The following is a 21,988-nucleotide window of genomic DNA, read 5'->3' as shown; positions in this document are numbered from 1 at the left end:
GAAGATCGATCGACCTTCCGAATTTTCATTGAGAAATAAGAATTACGAACTAACTAAAGTTTTGAAATCGGGTCCAGTTTTCTAGGATAGAGAGTCTGGAGTTTTTATCTTCTGTGCCGTTTGGACTGTTTTGATACAATCATGGATGATTTAGATTTTTACATTATTAACATAATAAGTAATATTATTCTTACGCAAAGCCTTGAGATTATGACGGCCTCTGGTATCTTGTAGAACACAGAGACATGTTGTATTTGGTTTTGAAATAAATGTATGATTCAGATGTAGATCATGCTTTGACACTGACTAACTGACAGACATAGTAACTCTAGAACCTCATGTCGCATGTGTATACCTATATGTATAAAAGCAAAATGTATGATTATAAGGTTAATTAATAATTACTACATGTATCATTAATCAAGCTAACCTAAGAACGTGTACGTTTTAGCGTTTTTCTGTTCCCAATGAGAAAGTTTCGTTTTTACAGCTTAGACAAAACCCAAATAGTATTACCGGGATTGACATTATTTTTCTTGGATAGTAATACCAAATATTATGAAAATTAAAATCTTCTAGCAATGTTGAAATACACAGTATTGTTTTGTAACGTAAACATTTGTTGCATTGAATATTTTTATATTTCTGCAATTGTGCTATACGAGCGTATCAATAGATGTCACTGTTTTGGTGTACTTTATTTTAATGGGCTTATTTCGAGATGAACTGTTTAACTCTATATTGTGGTGTTAGATTATTCCGAATTTAGTAGAACAAGTAGCCTGTTCCTTACATTGGACCCTCACAGTGTTGACTGAGAGTGTGTAAATCTTATCTCACCGAAATTGGTCTCTAAAACCCAAACCCTAATAAGCTCTATCTGATACTTGTTATTTACGATTTTATGTGTTACAACCGATATATATATATTTCCAGTTTTCTCCTGAAGAAGAAAGGTTCGCCTTTCGAAATATCTTGGGCTATAGGGTTTTTATTCATTTTAACTCTATCTGATAATATGTTATTCACAATTTTAGATGTTATAACCGATATTTACATACATGCATCCATATCAGGATATCTCTTGAGTAACATACGTTGTGATGCTACAAAACAGAACTAGGGTATTTGTTGTAGCAACATTTTTTACCGGTATTAAATATTAGCTGAGTTAAAGATCAAATTTTCGGATTTGGAATACACACAGACCTACCTACTAATTTGTAACTACTTTGGTGTTAAAAGGTGGCTCACTAAAAAGAAATGTAAATTCTAAAATCTTTTGCGTGAAAGCAAGTAATAAGGCATTTAAATACGTCAACTACATTATATCAGCCATATCCAGACACAATAAGGCTTTTTGCCTAATATCTGGAATTATCATGCTCACTGATATATAGCAGATGTAGTAGTGATATAGGTTTTACTTATATCATTACTTGCCTGAACAATAATTGTAATAATGTGAACTAGATCAACCAAGTAAAGTGTAATTATTACCATTTTAGTTATTTAAGTCATTGATAAGTTATAATTACGGTTAGGGATAATAACATAATATTTTCTTTGTTTTATTTTTTAACACCAATAACTTATTCTTTTGACTCGAATTAACTGTATTGTGATTCAGAATAATTGGCAAACTTCTCCACATGTTTACGGTTTATACTAAGCAAGATAATATTTTAGTATTACTTAAAAATGGTAATAATTATACTTCACTTGGCTAATCTAGTTCACATCATAACTTGTTGTTCACACAATTGATGATATAAAAAGGAACCTAAAACCTGTTCTGTCTTTCATAAGCTTTGATAAGCTCTACTGTTGAGCGAAAGGCCTCGTCGAAATCGAATATTTGAGATACAGTGTAGTTGATATATGACTGACATTCGTTTTTTTCCCTCCACTCACACGTTATTAAAATTGTAGACGAGTATATAACTTTTTAGAAACCATCACTTCAACATCATACTTTCACACTATTAAAAAGGTTCTGGCTTAGCCTAATGGTTAACAAGTACGACTGCAGATAGGTAAGTTCAAGGTTTGAGTCGTAAGATACCATTCAGCTGTAAGCGCGTTATAAGAATGGTAGTCAACTTCTTCGTTTCAAGGTTATACTGTAGAAAGCCCTTGTGGTGCCAGATTGTTTTGACTAGCTCCTTTCACTGTGTTAAATTATATCTGAATCTCAAGCATTCTTTGACTTAGTTGTTTAGTTCATGCACCATATAATGTGTTGTTTAGTCAATACTAATACCAAAAAAAACCACAGACTTCTACGAGTAATATAGATACATTTGCAGGACTTAACACGTAAGCCCGGCATGGCCAAGCGCGTTAAGGCGTGCGACTCGTAATCTGAGGGTCGCGGGTTCGCATCCCTGTCGCGCCGAACATGCTCGCCCTTTCAACCGTGGGGGCGTTATAATGTTACGGTCAATCCCACTATTTGTTGGTAAAAGAGTAGCCCAAGAGTTGGCGGTGGGTGGTGATGACTAGCTGCCTTCCCTCTAGTCTTACACTGCAAAATTAGGGCCAGATAGCCCTCGAGTAACTTTGCGCGAAATTCAAACAAACAAACAACGTATTATAAGGCTAGTTACCAAGTTTCGTATAAAACAAAAACATTGTTTTACTGATATGTGAAGAGGAATGGTTATCGTTTTTTTTTTGTTTTCATCAGCATTGTTTTTTTTTTTATGGAAGAGTGACTATTTTTTATAATCTTCTCCTGCCTGAAGGTTTGTTGAGGTGACAGCGTATCGAATCCTGTGCTGAGTTCTCTACTTTAATATGACAATCACACCATCAAAACGAGCCCTGAAAGAAAATCTTTTTTTAGCTCTACTTGTTAACAAAACAGATCGTAGACGGTCTAATATAACACGCCGCTACAACCAGGGTTCAACAAAAAATTATTAAACTATAAAAAAACTATTGGAATTAAATTTAGTGTTTACCAAAATCACAGTTAATAAACACGTGTCTGATCAGGATTTGAAACTAATGTTAATGAACGATAAAACACAAATATCAATATTAATTAGTTGAATTAACTGAATCAGGAAAAAAGAACCAGAATTGCAAAAATAATTCCAAAAGAACAACACAGTATTACACAATCACGTTTCTATATTCATAACAATATCGAGTAACAAAGAACAATAATTCACTAACTAAATCATTCAAAAGCTGTCTTCTATTAAGCTTATGAAGCTTATAGCAGGGTATTTATTCACCTCGTTAGGTCACGAGAGTGCATCTCATGTTACCATAAATTTACACAATATTTTGCTGCATTAATAACACTGCACAACAAAGTTTTCGCTTCTTGAACACTGTTTGGTGTTCCTTATAGATTTTTGGCTGCTGATCACGAAAATCACATCAAAATTTGCTCATCACGTACCGTTTCATTGAAATCTTCAGTTTCACTAGGACATTGCTACAATGGAAAAACGATATCAGGGCAACTGGAATCCATCAATGCTTGCTGACTACTGTTGGATACTGCAACGTGATGCACCGGACATTGAATACAAACGAAAATCAGGACCAAAACGCTTTTAATTATGTTGAACTTAATAGCGTATTAGAAACATAAACGCAATTAAATACGTTATTGCCGGTAAACAGTTAACTGTCTATTTCTCAGAGTTCCTACGTGATGAACCAAAACTATATTTGTGCATACCTACCAGGTACCTGTCACCAGCAAAAACAGTTCAGGAAGCAAAACTTTTCAAAAAAAATTGTTGTGCAGTGTATAATTTTTGTATGTCAGTTTCATAATACATACAAAATAAATGTGATTAGTTAGAAGGCAAATTAGCGCTCTAATGTAACTAAAAATTCATAACTAAACTAAGCAATAGAAGGAATAAAAATGAACGATAACAAAACCCTAAAAAACAACAGATTCATTATCTAACAAAATTATCAAGCACAGATAAATGAAATCGATTGGGTTTTTGGAGCTTTTTCAACTTATATAAAGTCTTTATTTCTGTATTTTCTTATGTTAAATTTATTCGTGTATACGACTAAATTATGTTGTAGTAATTATTTGGTTTTATTTATATTAACCTGTGAATTAAATAAATCAATTATTTTTTGTTTGAGAAAAAATGTATTAAGTGATTTATTTGAAATATCAGCACGTTATTATAGTTTTCATTTATTTTTTGATACAGAAACACTCTGTGTGCTTTCTTATAACAAAGCCACATCGGACTATCTGCTGAGCCCACCGAGGTGAATCGAACCCCTGATTTTAGCGTTGTAAATCCATAGACATACCACTGTACTAGCGGGAAGCACACAAGCATTCTACTCAATTACCTGAGCCTACAACAAGTGCAGGACGTTTAGTAAGCAACAGGATTTTTAAATAGAACTGAGGATAAACACTAGTTGAGATTTCATGATAGTCTGGTAATCGCACCTCTGTTCTAGTTTTAAATACTGTTATTTACTAAATGTCTTGCACTGGTAGAAGACTCAGTTAAATAAGCCAAACGTTCATGTATTAAAATTTAAACAAAAACTAAGATAACATGATGATAGTTCAGTTGAACTACTTAATACAAAAATATATTATTTGAAAATTTGATATCACTAGTTCAGAGGCTACAATCATTGTGAGACTTGCTTATTAACCAATAATAATGGATAACAACATTTACTAAGCAGTTACAAAATGTTCAATTATTTTAAATGCATTATTCATAAAAAATTCATATATATCAGTATTTGTTTCTATATTTTTGGTGGAGTCTCATCAAGTCCTTAATATGTAACGGGGTTTAAAGTGGTGGGAAAAAAAACAAATCGAATCGATGGTGCAAGGTGCAACCCTTCACAAAAAAAAAAAAAGAAGAAGGAAGGAGAAATTAAAATTTGGGAAAAGCAAAGAATGTTAATTTTTAAAAATGTTTTCAGTAGAAGTTAGAATTAGTGAAAATTCGCAGTTCATGGTGGTCTGGAAATCCAATCTGTGTCCTAGCTTAAAACCAAAAAAATTAACATTTTCTGGCTTCCTGCTAGATGTAAGTTTTCTTTACCATTTACTAATAATCACCCGACAATAATTACTTCCGACTGACTTTGATTATTCTGACTAAGAATTCAAGTTCCTTTAAGAGTTTGTTTTGCCTATAAAATAAAGGTTATTTAACATATATATATATATCCTGATTGAAAAATTTTCATTGATTACTCTTTGTACAAAAACACTGATAACGTCTGAAAACGCATATCCTGTACCTTAATAAGGACTTATTGATTCCATACTTATTAAAGAATATGGACTACAACAGTCTTCTTTTTACGTTTAATCCTCTTCCTTTGTATCTCGATTGTTTGTTTTGAATTTCGCACAAAGCTACTCGAGGGCTATCTGTGTTTGGCGCGACGGAGATGCGAACCCGCGACCCTCAGATTACGAGTCGCACGCCTTAACACGCTTGGCCATGCCGGGCCTATCCCTTATGTCTCAAACGTAAGACTGGAGGGCTATAACATGAAAATTTAGGGTTCTATCACTTCGCAGCACAGAAACCTCTTTGTACAGCTTTACATGTAAACAAACTAGAACTTACTTTATTTCAGTACTGTGCAATCTTCATGAAAACAGCACGATTGTCTTTTTCGTGTGATTACTTACAGATTTATTCCTTCTGGGTTTTATTTAAAAGTACAAATAAAGTCTTCCTAGACCTGGCATAGTTTGGGGATTAGGGCTCTTGATCTGCAGGTTGCAGAATCAAAACCTGTTATTGAACATTCTCACCCTTTAAACCGTGGGAGAATGGGGGGAGTGTTATAATATGATGATCAATCTCACATTGATAAAAAACATTGTTGTTGTTGAATTAAGCACAAAGCTACACATGGGCTATCTGTGCTCTGCCCACCACGGGTATCGAAACCCGAATTTTAGCGCTATAAGTCCGCAGACATACCGCTGAGCCACTGGGGGGCGGTAAAAAACGTATCCCCAAAGTGATTTAGTGGTGGTTGATGTTGACTAGCTGCCTTTCTTCTAGTCTATCGCTTGTAACTTAGTGACAGTTAGAGCAGATATCCCTCAAGTAGCCTTGCGCGAAATTTTGCAAAATAAATGTTTTCCGTTAGTGCCATATACAAATGTATCTTTGTTGTCGACCTTTTTTTTTTTTCAGGCGTCACGTGTGTTTACATGACAAAGTTGTTACGAGACCAGTAAGACACGTGGATTCCTACTGTAAACCTGTGTTCAAGACTTATAGGCACTTGTGTGACAAAAAAGAATACCGTTATTGTACTTCGTACAAGTAAGTCATCAAAAGTGGTTAATTGAATAATGTACGCTTTCATAATGTGCAGCCTCGTAAAAATGTAATCGTTTGTATTTTATTGTGCTTACAAAACCTGTTAATGTTGGAAATTTTTATTATATCGTCTTTTGTCATTTAAACTTCAAGTGTTTTGAAATTATATCATAATTCTTGAGTTATAAGTACACTATATTTTACTCTTCCAAACTGATACTGATGTTAAAACGGAATATGTGTTTATTGCATGACATTTCTATTTAAAATGTTTTCGAAATATAGCTTGATAGGAGACTTTAATAATACAAACATTATCACTAATTTTTTAAAACACAGAACAAGTATTTATGGAATACACGTTATTAACTACAACAGATCCAGGGCTCATCTGAAGAAGAAGATAACTTTAGTGAGCGGAATGTTCAGTAAACTTTGAGAATAGAAGAGTTTGATTTTTTTTTTTTAATACAATCTCGTGCACGCACATAGAAACATGATGGGTTTGTTTCATGTATTTTGTTGAAAATCGATTACTCAGAAGTTGAAAAACACATTGGGATCTTTTAGATTTATAGTAATTTGTTATAAATTGTTTTTTCTTCTTTTTGGTAGTAAGGCTCTAGTTCTGTAGCTAAGTTTTATGAGGCCGTGCTTTGAGTTTTATAGTTATATTGGTAATAAATCTTCATAGATTTTATTTTTTACAGAGTGGTGTACGAGCGAGCTTATCGGTCAGCGTATAAGATTGCTTCTCAGACTGAGAGAATGTACGCTTGTTGTCCAGGGTGGACTCAAGTTTCGCCAGCTTCTCATGGATGTATGAAAGGTAGGGCAAGAAACTCCCAAAATTTTGAATTTTAAGAACTTTGGTATAATAATTTTTGTATTTATGTGCATATATATATGTATATATGTGTGTATACACTTTCCGACGAGAATATTTTGAAGCTGTTATATATTACGATTTATTCTGGACGAGTCTCCGAGTTATTATGTTACGTATATTAACTTATTACTATTTCAAATAACCGGATATTTTAAATTATAATTTAGAAGTTAATTAAATGTTAATATGTATCAAATGTATCGTATTTGCGAACAAGATTAATACACATAATTTTTTAAGACAAACATATTTTAATATACAAAATAAAAAATAATACAATTTATAATAACGGTTGTTATTAGTAGTTATTATAAATGATAGTTTATGTGCAATAGTTTTACAAACTTACAGACATCACTGAGTTTTATATCCGGTTTAGAACTAAATAATTTATCGATGACCCAGCTCTACGACGAATAAATTAATTCTGAGTTGATATTCACTGAAGTTGAACGTTTGTAATGTTCGAAATCTATAAACGTTCCTAGTCAAATTCTGTAGTTTTCCGATTAATAGACGTTAATCACAATTATAGCTTCCTAGGCCTATGGCATACTGACTGTAACTGTCCAATATTATTTTCTTCTGTCTTTCGGTGCATCGGTTTTTATATATCAATCACTCGATTTTTTTATAATGTTCAACAATGATCTAGTTCGTTTTCCTAACCAAATATCGGTGGTTCTCACTTTCAAAAATTCTCTATAAAGTTCGAGAACAGGCGGGACTTCCGCAATAAACAGTCAACAGTATACGTCACATGCAAAAAACATATATATACAGAAACAAGCGTAAGCACTAAAATAAACGTATAATGGTAAATCCATTACAAAGCCCCTTCTGTTTCTAACCATCTAAATGTTTATGTCCCTCTGAACACATTACAAATGTAAAATAAGGTCCTCAAAGAATAATTCTAACACCATATTCTGGTACAGTGCTCAGTTTTTGTCTTCTTGTTTTTACTTTCAGCTCTTTGCACTCAACCCTGTCAGAATTCCGGAAAATGCACAAACCCAGATTATTGCTCTTGCCCTAAAGGTTGGACAGGCAAATTTTGTGAAATAGGTGAGTTTAGATGTGAGAGATAAATCGAAATACCAAAAACAATTTTAGAAAAAAGTGACTACCAGATCAACCAATCAGAAACAAGAAAAATATTATATCAATATGCATACATCTGATTTTTCATTAAATTTGTATAATTTCTTAAAAGAAGACATTAATACGGGAGGGCCCGGCATGGCCAGGTGATCGAGGCACTCGACTCGCAATCTGAGGGTTGAGGGCTCGAATCCCCGTCCCACCAAACATGCTCGCCTTTTCAGCCGTGGAGGCGTTATAATGTGACGGTCAATCCCACTATTCGTTGGTAAAAGAGCAGCCCAAGAGTTGGCGGTGGGTGGTGAGGACTAGCTGCTTTCCTTCTAGTCTTACACTGCTAAATTAGGGACGGCTAGCGCAGATAGCCCTCGAGTAGCTTTGCGCGAAATTCAAAAACAAACAAACAAACTTTGAGAGACACTAGGTTATGGAGTGAATATTAGGCTTAGCAGATATCTTCGTTGATTTCTTGCAGATATTAACGAGTGTGAACAAGATGAAAACGTATGTGATCACCAGTGCGTCAACAACCTTGGCAGTTACCATTGTGACTGCCATAAAGGATTCAAATTACTTTCGGATGGCAAATCTTGCAAAAGTGAGAACATATCTAAATATGTTAGTAATTATATAATAGCATTTATAAAATAATTATAATAATTTATACACTTGGAATAAAACGAAACATAAAGTTTTAGTCTAATGTGTTACCTTATAAGGTTGTTGTTTTCAAATTACAGCATGTTTTAAACAATGTGTAAATTATTAAATAAAACAGCATTAACCTAATGATAGCAGCAAAAATAACTTTGCACTTAGCGAGTTTTTTATATAATCGTACACATTCGAAAGTTACTTAAGGTTTAAACAAATGAACTAATCTATTCTGTCTCTAAGTGTTATTAGTAGTGTAATTTGAGAGCTCTTTACAAATGTTGTATCCTCCCTCCTCTCAAGGTGACGCATATTTAGATCAAATGGATCAAGCTTCATGTTGTCTTGTCACTACCCCTACACAGTGAAACAGCATTACTTCTTAAAGCATATAACGCCAAAAACCGGGTTTCGATACCCGTGATGGGCATAGCACAGAGAGCCTATTGTGTATCTTTGTGCTTAATAAAAGTGATGTAATTGGAAGTGGAGCTCGTGATATTTTTGTGGCTGTTGCACCATCTAGGGTCGCGCATGTTGAGATAAAATAAATTAATACTTTAAGTCTATTCCACAGAGTGGAAGTGTGCACACTGGGATAGTTTCGTGATTGGTGAGAGCCATAAAGTGGTGCATATGTTTATTGTTTACACATTTTCGTGACTGATTTCGTGATATGCCAGTGATGTGACATATATATTTATTGTTCAGGATTGATGAGCCCCATGAGGTATCACATATGTTTATTGTGTATGTGTTCTTTTGAAAGCTGTGTTGTTGTTTCCTTATTTCTTAATGCGTCTCTTTATGTGTCACAAAACATTTACCTCAAATTTACAGTACAGTGAGCAAACCTGAGATGCCCCTGCTACCTCAGCAATAAACTTGATGTTTTTTCTGAGCCATGAGGAGCGCCTCAGGTTTGCCCACTTTACTGTTTGGTGCTGGACACAGCGCTTTTAGCCCATTGTGCAACTTGAACGTAATAAACAATAAAGAAGAGACTGGCCTGAAGCAATGTTCATCGCTGCAATGTTATCAGGTATTTCCAGTTGAGAACTTCAGTTCTAAATCAGTTTCTAACAACCCCGCTAGGTCAACTTTTGATAATGTTATACGAGTGAACCTCCTGTATTCTTAAGCGTTGGAGAAAGCTAGTTGCATGTTTTATTTATATATATTCTACCCTTTTATAATCCTCTATATTGCAATAGTTTGTGAGATTATTTAATATTGTAGTTCATTGCAGCTCTTGAATGTTGGCTTTTCCACCTTGCAGCAGCATGGAATACACAAAACAATTAATAGTTAATAAGCATGACCGTGAAACAGGAGGAAGAAATTATTGACGTTATATTATAAGGGTGGTTCTTGTACTGTTAGATTTCTTTAACAATCATAAATTCCAATAAAACTAGAATTTGTGTATGTCTGTGTAATGTACACAAATATATATTTGCTGTAATAGCATTCCTCGTAATCGATATATCCGGGTTGACTCGAGATAAAGTAGCTACGGGATTTGTTATCCAGTCTGAGGAAATACGTTTCAGATGCCAACCGTCACAACTCCAAGTTGAATAAAATTATAATACGAAACTAACTGTAACCGTAAAAGTCGACAACTTCGGTTTTTTTTTGTTTTGTTTTTTTCATTTTTAAGGAGTCCAATGTTCGTAAAACCAAACAGTACTATTTCGTGCATAAAATTTTGTATATATTTCAAGTTATAATTTTTTACTTATTTTTCCTGAATTGCTGTAGTTGAAACTTAAAGAAATCTAAGTAATAGATCGTCGTGATAACCTACTCGTACTTCATGATTAAAATAATGACGTATAACAACTGATCCAACAATCTCTACTTATCCACTCTTTCATACTTCCTCCGTGTTTACAAATCATTTTACGAATCTAGCGTTTAATGTATTGGACATGGATTGGGAATTTTAAGTATACTTGTATCCAAATAAGAAAACAGCACAGTTCAGTTTTTAGATTTTGAACAGTTTTATACATTACTGTCATTAAAAATTCTATTATTTTTTTGGTTGATATGATACACAAAGATGCATAATGGTCTATTTGTAGTATTGCTTACTGTAGTAAACTTATTGCTATAAATTATTGAACTTGTAGCTGAATCACTGGAGGTTGCATTTTACCGCTTTTATATATATCATATCTTTTTGTTTTCGTTGGATATAAGAGGTCCTTTTCTATATGACAAACAACTCTTTATTGATCGTGTATAACGTGATCATAAACCCAGTCATTCTCTTTCCCTAGTGAGTTTGAATCGAATTCCTGAATATCAAGAATTTCTCCAAGTATACGAAGAACTGACAAAAAAGGTCATGAAAATGGAAAAGGTCAATGTTTTTGATTGATTTAAAAAACTCCTTGTAGAAATAGTAAACTTTTCAGTGTGTTCTGTTTTTTTCTTATTTCTTGACATTTAACCTATAAATAACTGACTTGTTCATTACCGGCTGGAGTTCACGTGTGACACCAAATAAAATTATTTCATATATTTGTATATTTAACACTCAATGTGAATATTTTAACCAGAACGTGTGTGAAATCCCAAATTTACCGTGTAAAATATCCAGGGATCCTCAGCAACGATTAATGGGATTAATTGAAACATCCTTGGACCTCACAGACTCACAGATAACTAGGTATATAATTAATTTAGAAACATATAATTCTTGGGTTCATTAAAAAGTTACGGTAGTGGTGTATAATTTAAGTAATGTGTAATTTTAGAGCTGATTACAACTTACTGTATAGTGGGGTATAACTGGTTTACTAACGTGTAATTCAGGAGTTAATAAAAAGTTACTGTTACTGGTATAGTACGTTCAGTTCTAAAGTTCATTAAAGTATTGCCATATTGGTATGCATTTCTTTAATAATATATATGATTGTCTGGTTTCATAAAAAATACCGTAACTGTGCATAACTGGTTTAGTAACATGTAATTTTAAGGTTCGTTAAAAGGTTACGTTTCCGTAGTGGTACATATTTTTAAAATTCAAATTTCAATTTCCGTGCACTGAGTTTTAGTCTTTAAAACCTAAGTTTCGTTTTGTTATCCATACTTTAATTTTCCACTGTTTATGAAACAAAACATCTAATTATTTTTTGGATAGTCAGGCACTTGTGATATTACTTGACCAGAAACACTTCAGGAACATTCTAATTTAGGTTATTTTAAGGGAGAATACACATGTGATCTCCTCACTTGTTTGATCAGTTACCGTCACCAGCAACGCATGCTATGTACTGTTTGCTTGATTTTTTGTAGCTTGTCATGCCATGGTCAAGTGCTAAAGGTGCTTTAATCGTAATCTGAGGGTCTCGGATTCGAATTCCAGTCATCAAACATACTTCTTTTTTTAGCCGTGCGAGAATTATAGTACGAATATCAACCCGTCGGGCCAAACATACTCACCCTTTTAGCCGTGGGGACGTTATAATGTGACGGTCAATCCCACTATTCGTTGGTAAAATAGTAGTACAAAAGTTTGCGGTGGGTGATGTTGAGTAGCTGCCTTTCCTCTAGTCTTACACTGCTATATTATGGATAGCCCTCGTGTAGCTTTGCGCGAACTTCAAAAACAAACAAGTGGTGTATTTACGCTTAGCAGTTAAGACGCTTGATTCTGAATCTGCGAGTCGTGGGATCGAAACCCGTCACAAAACATGATAATTGTTATTTCTATGGTCTATAATTTAAAATTAGGGAATGCTTGAGTAGCTTTGTGCGAAATTCAACAAACAAGTAACTAATACATTCAAACATTTTTGCGCTAAAATACTCTTTAAAATTTAAATTGTTTACTTTACTGCCTTTAGATAAGAAAAATAATATGTATATTTTAGTTTGCTTCTTTGAGCCTTACCTAAGTGTGTGTATTTTATGTTCGTTAGTTAGTTATCACCATTAGATTCCATCTAGGAACAAAGGGCCGCAATCGCTTGAGGATTCTTCAACAAGTATTTAAATAAGTAGGTTGTTAGCCCACTGCATCGAGCCGTCCCTAATTTAGCGGTGTAAGACTAGAGGGAAGGCAGCTAGTCATCACCACCCACCGCCAACTCTTGGGCTACTCTTTTACCAACGAATAGTGGGATTGACCGTCACATTATAATGCCCCCACGGCTGGAAAGACGAGCATGTTTGGCGCGAATCCGCGACCCTCGGATTACGAGTCGCACGCCTTACGCGCTTGGCCATGGCAGGCCTGTATTCTATGTTAATCGTGAATAATTTTACCACTCCTGTGTGTTTCAACAACGTATGTCTTAGGAGCAAACCAAACGTGCAAGACAAATAAAATCTATTAATTTAGTATAGATTATTAGAACATACAATACATCTTTAATGATAATAAGTAATATTCAGTTTTCAATATTGCGATAATTTAATCTTAGTTCATTCTCGACACTCTTGTTTTAAACTCGGGTTCAACGAGGACACAACTGATTGGGTCTTTCTAGATTCAAGAAAAACGAAACTTTACCAGACTTGAGATACGACTGGAAAGCCTTGCAAACAAAGTCTCATCTCTACAGAAGGGATCGATTTCAATTTCCACAACTCCTCCTTCCCTAAACGACAGGCCTAACAGCATTGGTGACAGTTCACTGTACGGATCGCCATGGGATCGGATCAGTTCTCTCAGTGAACAGATCTCAATACTGGAGGAAAGGCTAGAGGGGTGTAAGTAGAGATTGTTGTTATGTACATAGGAAACAACTGTACACATCAACGTTTCTGACAAACGTAGACAACAACTGATTTACTTGTTAATACAGAACATCATTATATAAAAAGTTCTGTCTTGAATAATTTTGTTTTTAATAACTTTTGAAAGCCTTTAGCAGGAAGCACTTTAGAAACGAAAACATGAATCTAAAACAAATATCGTTGCTTGTACATCACTGAAAGTTTGTGATATTTGAAAAAGTATAATTTTTGTAATACAAATCTTGACGTAAGATGTATTAACCGATTTCCATAATTTTGTGTTGTTTTTTTTCAATTTTAATATGTTCGTTCACTTATCGAGATTTTTTTCTTTATACTCAGGTACTTGCAAACAACAACAAAGACCACCCCACTGAGCATGCGTCATGGTTTCAGTGCCTTAACCGAGGTGAACTTCTACTATTAATAGTCACAATAGGCTTTACACTTACAACAAGCGAAGCTTTGTTGTTTTTGTGAGGGATGTTTATAAATAGTATTACTAAGTTCCTTGCTCCCCCCCCAAAAAAAAAATATTGTTTTCTTCAATTACAAATTAAATGATTTAGAATGACGTAAATTGTTATGGAAACCATCTTTGTTTTCGCCTCGTTGCTTATTCAGTACGTATATTAAACTAAAAATATATAACAGCGACGTTACTGTAATGCTTACAGTAAATAATATGAAACGAAAACTTCATTTATTTCGCGAGCGTAATTTTTCAGTTGAACGACTTTGTGTTGCCACGTGTGTGTGCGTTTTGTGTTACGGACACGTTTTTTTGTTGCAAATATATGTTGGCGTTATGTTTTAAACAACTATATATTTTTTGTTTGAATTGTGAAACCTGAATTTAATAAACGTAATCTGAATCTCTCGTAAAAAAAGCGAAATATAATGGCCATTACAATTAAAGAAGCACAATTACACGTCTCGATCGAGTCGTATTTAACGTCTAATACTAATAAAATGATCGGCTCGTGACCAGTTTAAAACTCATTCTGTTTAAGTGTTTCCGAAATAAATGGATGTACCTAACGGACACGTTCATATATACATTTATTTAAAATAATTAAAACTTAACATTAGGAGAAGGAACACATTACAAGCTAGGTTTTGGTTTATCAATATAAATGTTGCCTATTTTTATCGTGTTTCCTTTCACATTTTCTTATAAAATTAACCTTCAAAAATATAGTTGATGCATTAGACCTTTTCTGGCTGAATTTTGTGTGTGGGTTTTCTACGTTTCGTAGATTTATTCCTAAGTTCATTAATATACTATTTATAACTGTGCGTCGTCTAGTTGTTAGTGTGCTCGAACTCTGAATGCGAGATTTAATACGATACGTGGTATATTGCCGATAAAAGCACTTCGCACTTTTGTCACAGAGGTTTTATTATAACAGTCAAATTCCTCTTTTTCGATCAGACAGTAGTAGTCTAGGTTGGCGGGGGTGCTGTTTACTAACTATCGTTTCTCTGTCAGCTCAAAAGTAGGGACAGATATATGAGCGTATATACAGATAGCCTTTTGCGTGAAAAATCTAAAACGTACAAATAAAATTGGTATTTTAGTATTAATAACTTCCGATCAAATTAAGATGCCAATATAGATCTGAACCTAAAACTGATTCGGTAGTTAATCTAGCTAGCTTAATATGCTGCTATACCGAAAACCATGTAATAACAAATACATAAAAAAATACTTGCTTTGATTAAAAGCATGATTTTATCATATAGGTATCCTCAGTAATATCGACGTTTTCGGTCGGAATCCCAGTGATATCTATCCTATAAGGTTTAAACAGTTTAGGAGATTTAAGTTATTTCTAAATCTATATACTTAGTTAACAATGCAAAATAATAATTATAAGTTATATTTATTATTACATAAATTAAAGAAAATAAATAAATATATATATATATTAACTATTCAACCTATAAAGATAATATTAAAGAAAGAATGGAATTGAACTTATATTGTAAGAAGTTGCATTGTAACTCTAGCCTATAAGATAGTTTAGATATGTATGCGTTTAACGTATTGGTGGTGGTATCAGTATTATAGGGGTAACGTTATTGTTTTATTCCCTGAAGTACAAGTAGCAGTGTTCACGTGTATGTGGAAGTGTATTGTTGGAATAACTTGAACATTTTTAGAATCTAAACAGTTATGATACGAGATTAATCGTATTGGATCTATAAAGGAATCTATTAGAAACCTGAATGAAAAGTATATATTTTATATTTATCCATTCAGAAGTTAAGGTAAAACTGGAAATGAAAATAATTAATTTCCCATCGTTAAAAGAATGTTCCGAGCTTTCTTTCAAAACCTTGCTTTCTTGCTTGCGGGCAATGCTGTTTAATACTGTATTTTTGCTGAATTTCCTAGCTAAAGAAATGAATTATCTCTCTGGAATAAGGATAACGAGCTTTAATCTTAGACCACTATGTGACTGAGTACGAGGTTAAAGTTTTGCATATCTAATTTGAAAAATAGTTTCGTCTATGTCTCAGGCAAAGACATGACCTTTTGGTTGAATTGTCAGTGGTTTTTGAACCCAAATTCTCCCTTAGAGTGTGTAAACACTCTATCATTATAGTTAAATTATAGGTTTTAGGTAATCATTTTTAAATATTAAGAATAATATCATGATTTTAATAGAAAACAATTTATTTAGTTTGTTGCCAAGGCTAGCAGAAGTATGTTGTGATAATTAATTAACCACTTCAAACAGTGAACCTATTAACTTTTAGAGTGTATATGTAATTGTTGGAAATTTAATAATGTTTCGTTGAAGCCTGGCCGTGCCCATACTAAACTGTCGAATATTTGTTGTTAAAGTTATAACTTTATAAATGAACCTGTTATGGTCTTCAAACAAAATTTGTCAAGTGTTTAACAAACTATATCAAAATTTGTATGACTTACATTCACAACTTTTCTTACGTTTATTTGTTATATCTATCCATATTCTCTTTGCTAACGAAACCAAAAGTCCAGAATTGTAAGGCTGAACATTTGATGTTTCTGAGTGCTGAAATAAACTGTAAGAAAATAATAAAGGTTTAATCGATTTTGTAGACTTGTGGGCGAGTATTGACGAGTGTCCATCTGAAGTACAATAATTATCTAGGGTAAAGAAACAACTGTTTCACTGGCTGTCAGGCAAACAATAATCTGGTTAAAGCTATCGAGTATTTAATTCTATATTCTAATATCTTAGGTTGGTAAATATATCTGTCGTGTTTGTTTAAATTTCTTAATATTTTTGGCCGGCCCAGCATAGCCAGGTGGTTAAGGTATTCTACTCGCACTCTGAGGGTTGCGGGCTCGAATTCCCGTCACACCAAACATGCTCGCCCTTTTAGCCGTGGGATGCGTTATAATGTTAAAGTCAATCACACTATTCATTGGTAAAAGCTCAAGAGTTGGCGGTAGGTGTGATGACAAGCTGCCTTTTCTCTAGTCTTACACTGCTAAGTTGGGGTCATCTAGCGAAGATAGCCCTCATGTAGCTTTGCGCGAATTCAAAAAACAAACAAATAATATTTTTGGACTGACAAAAAACTTTTTAACGTTATCCATCTAGCCAGCTTGCTTAAACTAATAAACAGAATTATGTCTAATTTTAATTGCCTTTATGGAGCTCTTAAACTCCTTAACGGGCATTATTGAGCTTGTACCTAATTCTTAATATATTTTGGTCTGTTTGACAGAAACTGCCTAATATTGAGATGTATATCAAGACATCTCTTGATCTGTTAGACAGATGCTTTCCAGTATTTAAGTATATATATCAGGATATCTCTTGGGCTGTTACACGGAAGATGTTCAGTATTTAAATAAGTATAAAAAGTTTGAGGTTGCTAGACAGAAAATATCAATTACATAGTGTAAATGAAAGTACCTTTTGCGTTACTACACAAGAAGATCTCGAGAATTTAGACTACGTACTAGGACTACTTGTGCTGTCACAGATGTCAAATATTGAGACATCATAAAGAAAGCTACAAGTACTTATCCAACTCCTGGGCCACTAGGAAAACTTGAGTACTTCTAGTGTCTTTATAACACCTCCATCTTGCACATTCATGGACGTTAAGAAGTTCCTCTCTGCATTTAGAGTAAAACCAATGATAGCGTACCAATACTCACAAAAGTATACGTTAATGTTTTTTTTTTAAAAAAACTGTGATGATTCATTGGAAAAATAACACCTAATCTTATCTCTGAAAACAACCGATTTTGTAAAAAGAAATATTTACTTTGTTTTTTTTATTTTTGTTTATTATAAAAGCTTAGAAGGGGGATTCATTAATTAGCATGTATATATTACGAAAATATGTTTTACATGTATATGTAAGGAAACAAAATTTTACAAATTCAATCCTTAACGGCTTTATTCGTCGTCATTAAATATTTGTTATTTCGGTAAAAGTTATTTTCTTCATCCACTTTAATTTCTAAGCGCCTTTGTTTAAGCACATGGTTACACAACGGGCTACCACTCACCAGGATCAAACCTCTAATTTTAACACATGTCCTCAATCTAACCACTGAGCCACCTAGAAAGCGACGTTTAAATATATCAGAAAAAAAGATATCGACTTTCATAACATGTACGTTTTTGTGTGGACTTAAGATATCCATTCTTTTGGTTTTTTATTTTATTTTTATGTTAATTTAACAGAAAAATGAACCAGTCTTGCGATACGAAGTGTTAACAATATATTTGTAATAAAATATCACCATTGTATTGCTTTTAATCAATAGAAAATAACATTTTTGTTTACAAAATGTTTAGAATGATTAATAAATTTTAATGACGTTCGAAAACCCAAATGATTACGAATACAATGGCTTATGTACAGAAAACATCTAAATATACACAACGCGTATTTTTTATCCTTTAATTTGCAGTTCAAGAGGTTTTTCTTTTTTGAATTACCTTATTAAACTCCACTGAATATATCAGATCAGGCCCGGCATGACCAGGTAGGTTAAGGCGTGCGACTCGTAATCTGAGGGTCGCGGGTTCTCATTCCCGTCGCACTAAACATGCTTGCTTTTTCAGCTGTGGGGGCGTTATAATGTGACGGGAAATCCCACTATTCATTGGTAAAAGAGTAGCTCAAGAGTTGGCGGTGGTGGTGATGACTAGCTTCCTTCCCTCTAGTCTTACACTGCTAAATTAGGGACGGCTAGAGCAGATAGCCCTCGAGTAGCTTTGCGCGATATTCAAAAACAAACAAACCAAATCAGATCATCCCATAAGTAATGTCCGAAAATTTAATACAGAAAGTGCATCATCACTTCTGTCTTTGTAGAAGGTTTTAATGACTAAAATATGCAGTATGACATGTATAAAAATGTTCAGACAAATAAAACAAACTAACACAACACCACTTTTTCAGATCATTAATCAAATAAACTCTTATGAAGGTGGATGTGTCTAAAGAGCACATTGGGTATATAATGCTTTATGTGTTTTAATGCAGCAGAAACTACACGAAACATTCAAGGTGTTTATGGTGCGGAGTCTGTCAATGAAAGAATATGTCGAATGTGGTTTTAGAAGTTCAGATTAGGTGACTAGAGCTTAAGTGATGCGCCACATTCAGGTCGTTCTGTTCAGTTTAACGATGACTTGCTGCTGGCTACACTTGATGAAGATTGCAATGTAACAGTTGAAGAACTAGCACAGAAGCTTAATTCAACCAATTCAACAGTTTACCGTCATCTGCAACAGCTTGGAAAGGTGTCAAAATTTGGAAAATGGGTCCCCCATGATTTGACAGAAGCCAACCTTAGAGCAAGACTAGACAATTGCACTTCTCTGCACTCTCGTGAACGTAACTCACCTTTTTTGAACAGATTAGTGACTGGAGATGAAAAATGGATAGTTTATAAAAATGTTAAGCGCTGCAGACAATGGCTCAGTGCTGGCAGACTGGCTATAGCACAGCCCAAAATGGACGTCCACCCTAGAAAAGCCTTGTTAAGCGTTTGATGGGATATTGTTGGTGTGATCCACTTTGAGTTGTTACCACTCAATCTAATGATTACATCAGACTTCTATTGTCAACAGTTAGAGCACCTGAATGTTTCACTGAAAGAAAAGAGGCTTGCTTTCATCAATGGTAAAGGTGTTGTGTTACACCAGGATAATGTAAGGCCCCATACAAAAAGGATCACATCTGCAAAGATTGAAGAGCTAGACTGGGAAAAAACTTCCATATCATCCTTATTCTCTATACCTGCCCCATCTGATTATCATCTATTCCGAGGTTTGCGGAATTATCTTGATGAAAAGATTTTGGAACACATGAAAATGTCAAAACTACCCTCTCTACATTCTTTTCTCCAAACCCGAAGAATTTTATAGAAGCAGCATTTAAAAGCTTGTGAATCGTTGGGGGGGAAATAATTAATAATAATGGAACATAGATTATTGATTAAATAACATTAAAAGCGTTTGAAATCCTTTCTCTTTTTGTGATCCTAAAATCGGGCATTACTTAACGGATGACCTAATACAACACATTCGATATAGATCAACTAATCACATCTAGTTGTCAACAACGTACGTTAAAATTAACGACAGTTTTATAGTATGTTACAGGATGAGATTTCAAAGTCACGTGACTACATTATCGTATTCTAAGATAATTTCTCACACATTGATATAAAAAAAATGAATTTTTTTCTCAACACTGTGAGAAAAAATAGAAACACAAACTGTTTTAATTCAGCAAATATATAATTTTAAATAATTAGACTTATTAAAAGTTTATTTAATATAGTCTATATCCTCATGTAAAGTTTTTCTAGCGCCAGGCAATGAACTAGAAAAGAAAGTTACTGTACTGTATAAGGAGAGTAAAACTAGTCACAAATTTTCGAAGCAAAATCAATCCGAGTGAAGAGTATTATAAAGCTTGTTACAGCAGCGTCTAATGCAGTGGTTCTTAACCTTTTTCAGTGTTTGCACCCCTTTCAAATCAGTAATCATTTCTCGCACCCCCTGGAAACTTAGGAAACTTCTTCTTAGGAGAAATATAAAGCATACTCTTATGTAAAAATATAGATTTGCTTTAATTATTCATGGGCATCCTCGCACCCCTTGGGAATCATCTTCGCACCCCCTAGGGGTGCGGGCACCCCTGGTTAAGAACCCCTGGTCTAATGTATCAATTTTAGCATGGAACGTAATTAACTGGGCCAAATATTCGTTTTGTGTTAGAGAGCGGATCCTATTTTTTTCTCATCTTTCTAGTTCACGATATTTATTTGAGTATATAAAAAATGCTGTACTGAATCAACTGCACACCCATCACATTCTTGAACACGACTTTCTGAACAATGATTTCAACTGAAAACCGTATCATCACGCTTCTTTAAGCTTTATTCTATTTTCAGGGCCTGGGAATTCAATTATAAAATTGGCGTGATTTCATGACTCAAAAATCATTACAAGCCGTATCTTTTTATGCTTTAATGTGATAGAGACACCATCCAGCTGCTTCTTTAGATGTCAGAAAATTGGTCCATTTATTATTGCTGGATAGATGGAGTTAAAAAATCGTTAAGTTCAGTATTGAACAGAAAAACATCGTTCTGATATAATTACAATAAATGTTATCGAAAGGTCGCGAAGTTACAATAAAAGTTCACAGTATACGTATTCAGAAGTTATACATTGAAGTTGCACATTCAACGAGAAGTGAAACGACCAGGATGCCAGAAAGCCAATTCATCTTAAAACACATGATCCAAATACTCAGCCTTTGATTTCACCTGAAAATGTCTCATATGTGGTGATAAGTCCAAAACATCCTAATAATCCAAACACATAGAGATGTGTTGTTCAATACGGGACTGTAGATGTAAAGCAGTATGTATTAGAAGTCTGCAGTGTAAAAGGAGATAACCATGTGGCATTAGTATTAGAAGCGAGACCTTGTTAACAGCCTTCTCTCTTTCATATCTCCTGCTATCAGCATTTCTTATAAGAAGTATCCTTTCTCCATTCTTGTCCAGCTATTTCGATCATATTTCAACGTACCAAACATATTCCTTTATAACTGAGTATTTTAGCAAGTATTTCCTAAGATTGTGCATCAACGCCTATCTCCTCACATTGTGTAGCTTAATCGAATACATCTAAATAAACAATCCACACATTAAAATTTGTATTTCTCTCGATAGTACCACTAAAAATGTAGAACACGATGTTTATATTCTGTTATTTTGGTA

The 21,988-nt window shown here is 33.9% G+C and overlaps 1 protein-coding gene across 8 annotated transcripts in view; it reads left to right on the top strand.

The window, feature by feature from the left end:
- Positions 1 to 14,764, top strand: part of LOC143230730 (epidermal growth factor-like protein 8) — a 60,384-nt gene extending 45,620 nt beyond the window's left edge. For 7 of the 8 annotated variants that reach the window (XM_076464798.1, XM_076464795.1, XM_076464799.1 and 4 more), the window contains exons 3-9: positions 6,189 to 6,320; positions 7,028 to 7,146; positions 8,179 to 8,274; positions 8,786 to 8,908; positions 11,253 to 11,335; positions 13,470 to 13,692; positions 14,062 to 14,764. In XM_076464798.1, the coding sequence (XP_076320913.1) occupies positions 6,189 to 6,320; positions 7,028 to 7,146; positions 8,179 to 8,274; positions 8,786 to 8,908; positions 11,253 to 11,335; positions 13,470 to 13,692; positions 14,062 to 14,096 (811 nt within the window). In that variant the 3' untranslated portion in view covers positions 14,097 to 14,764. The remainder of the gene's footprint in view (positions 1 to 6,188; positions 6,321 to 7,027; positions 7,147 to 8,178; positions 8,275 to 8,785; positions 8,909 to 11,252; positions 11,336 to 13,469; positions 13,693 to 14,061) is intronic. The other variant, XM_076464800.1, reaches the window with a different exon arrangement.
- Positions 14,765 to 21,988: the final 7,224 nt, after the last annotated feature.

Source organism: Tachypleus tridentatus, chromosome 10 (assembly GCF_004210375.1).
Source record: "Tachypleus tridentatus isolate NWPU-2018 chromosome 10, ASM421037v1, whole genome shotgun sequence".
Classification (NCBI taxonomy): Eukaryota; Metazoa; Arthropoda; class Merostomata; order Xiphosura; family Limulidae; genus Tachypleus; species Tachypleus tridentatus.
Note: the sequence above shows the minus strand (reverse complement) of the source record. Positions and strands in the feature narration are given on the sequence as shown.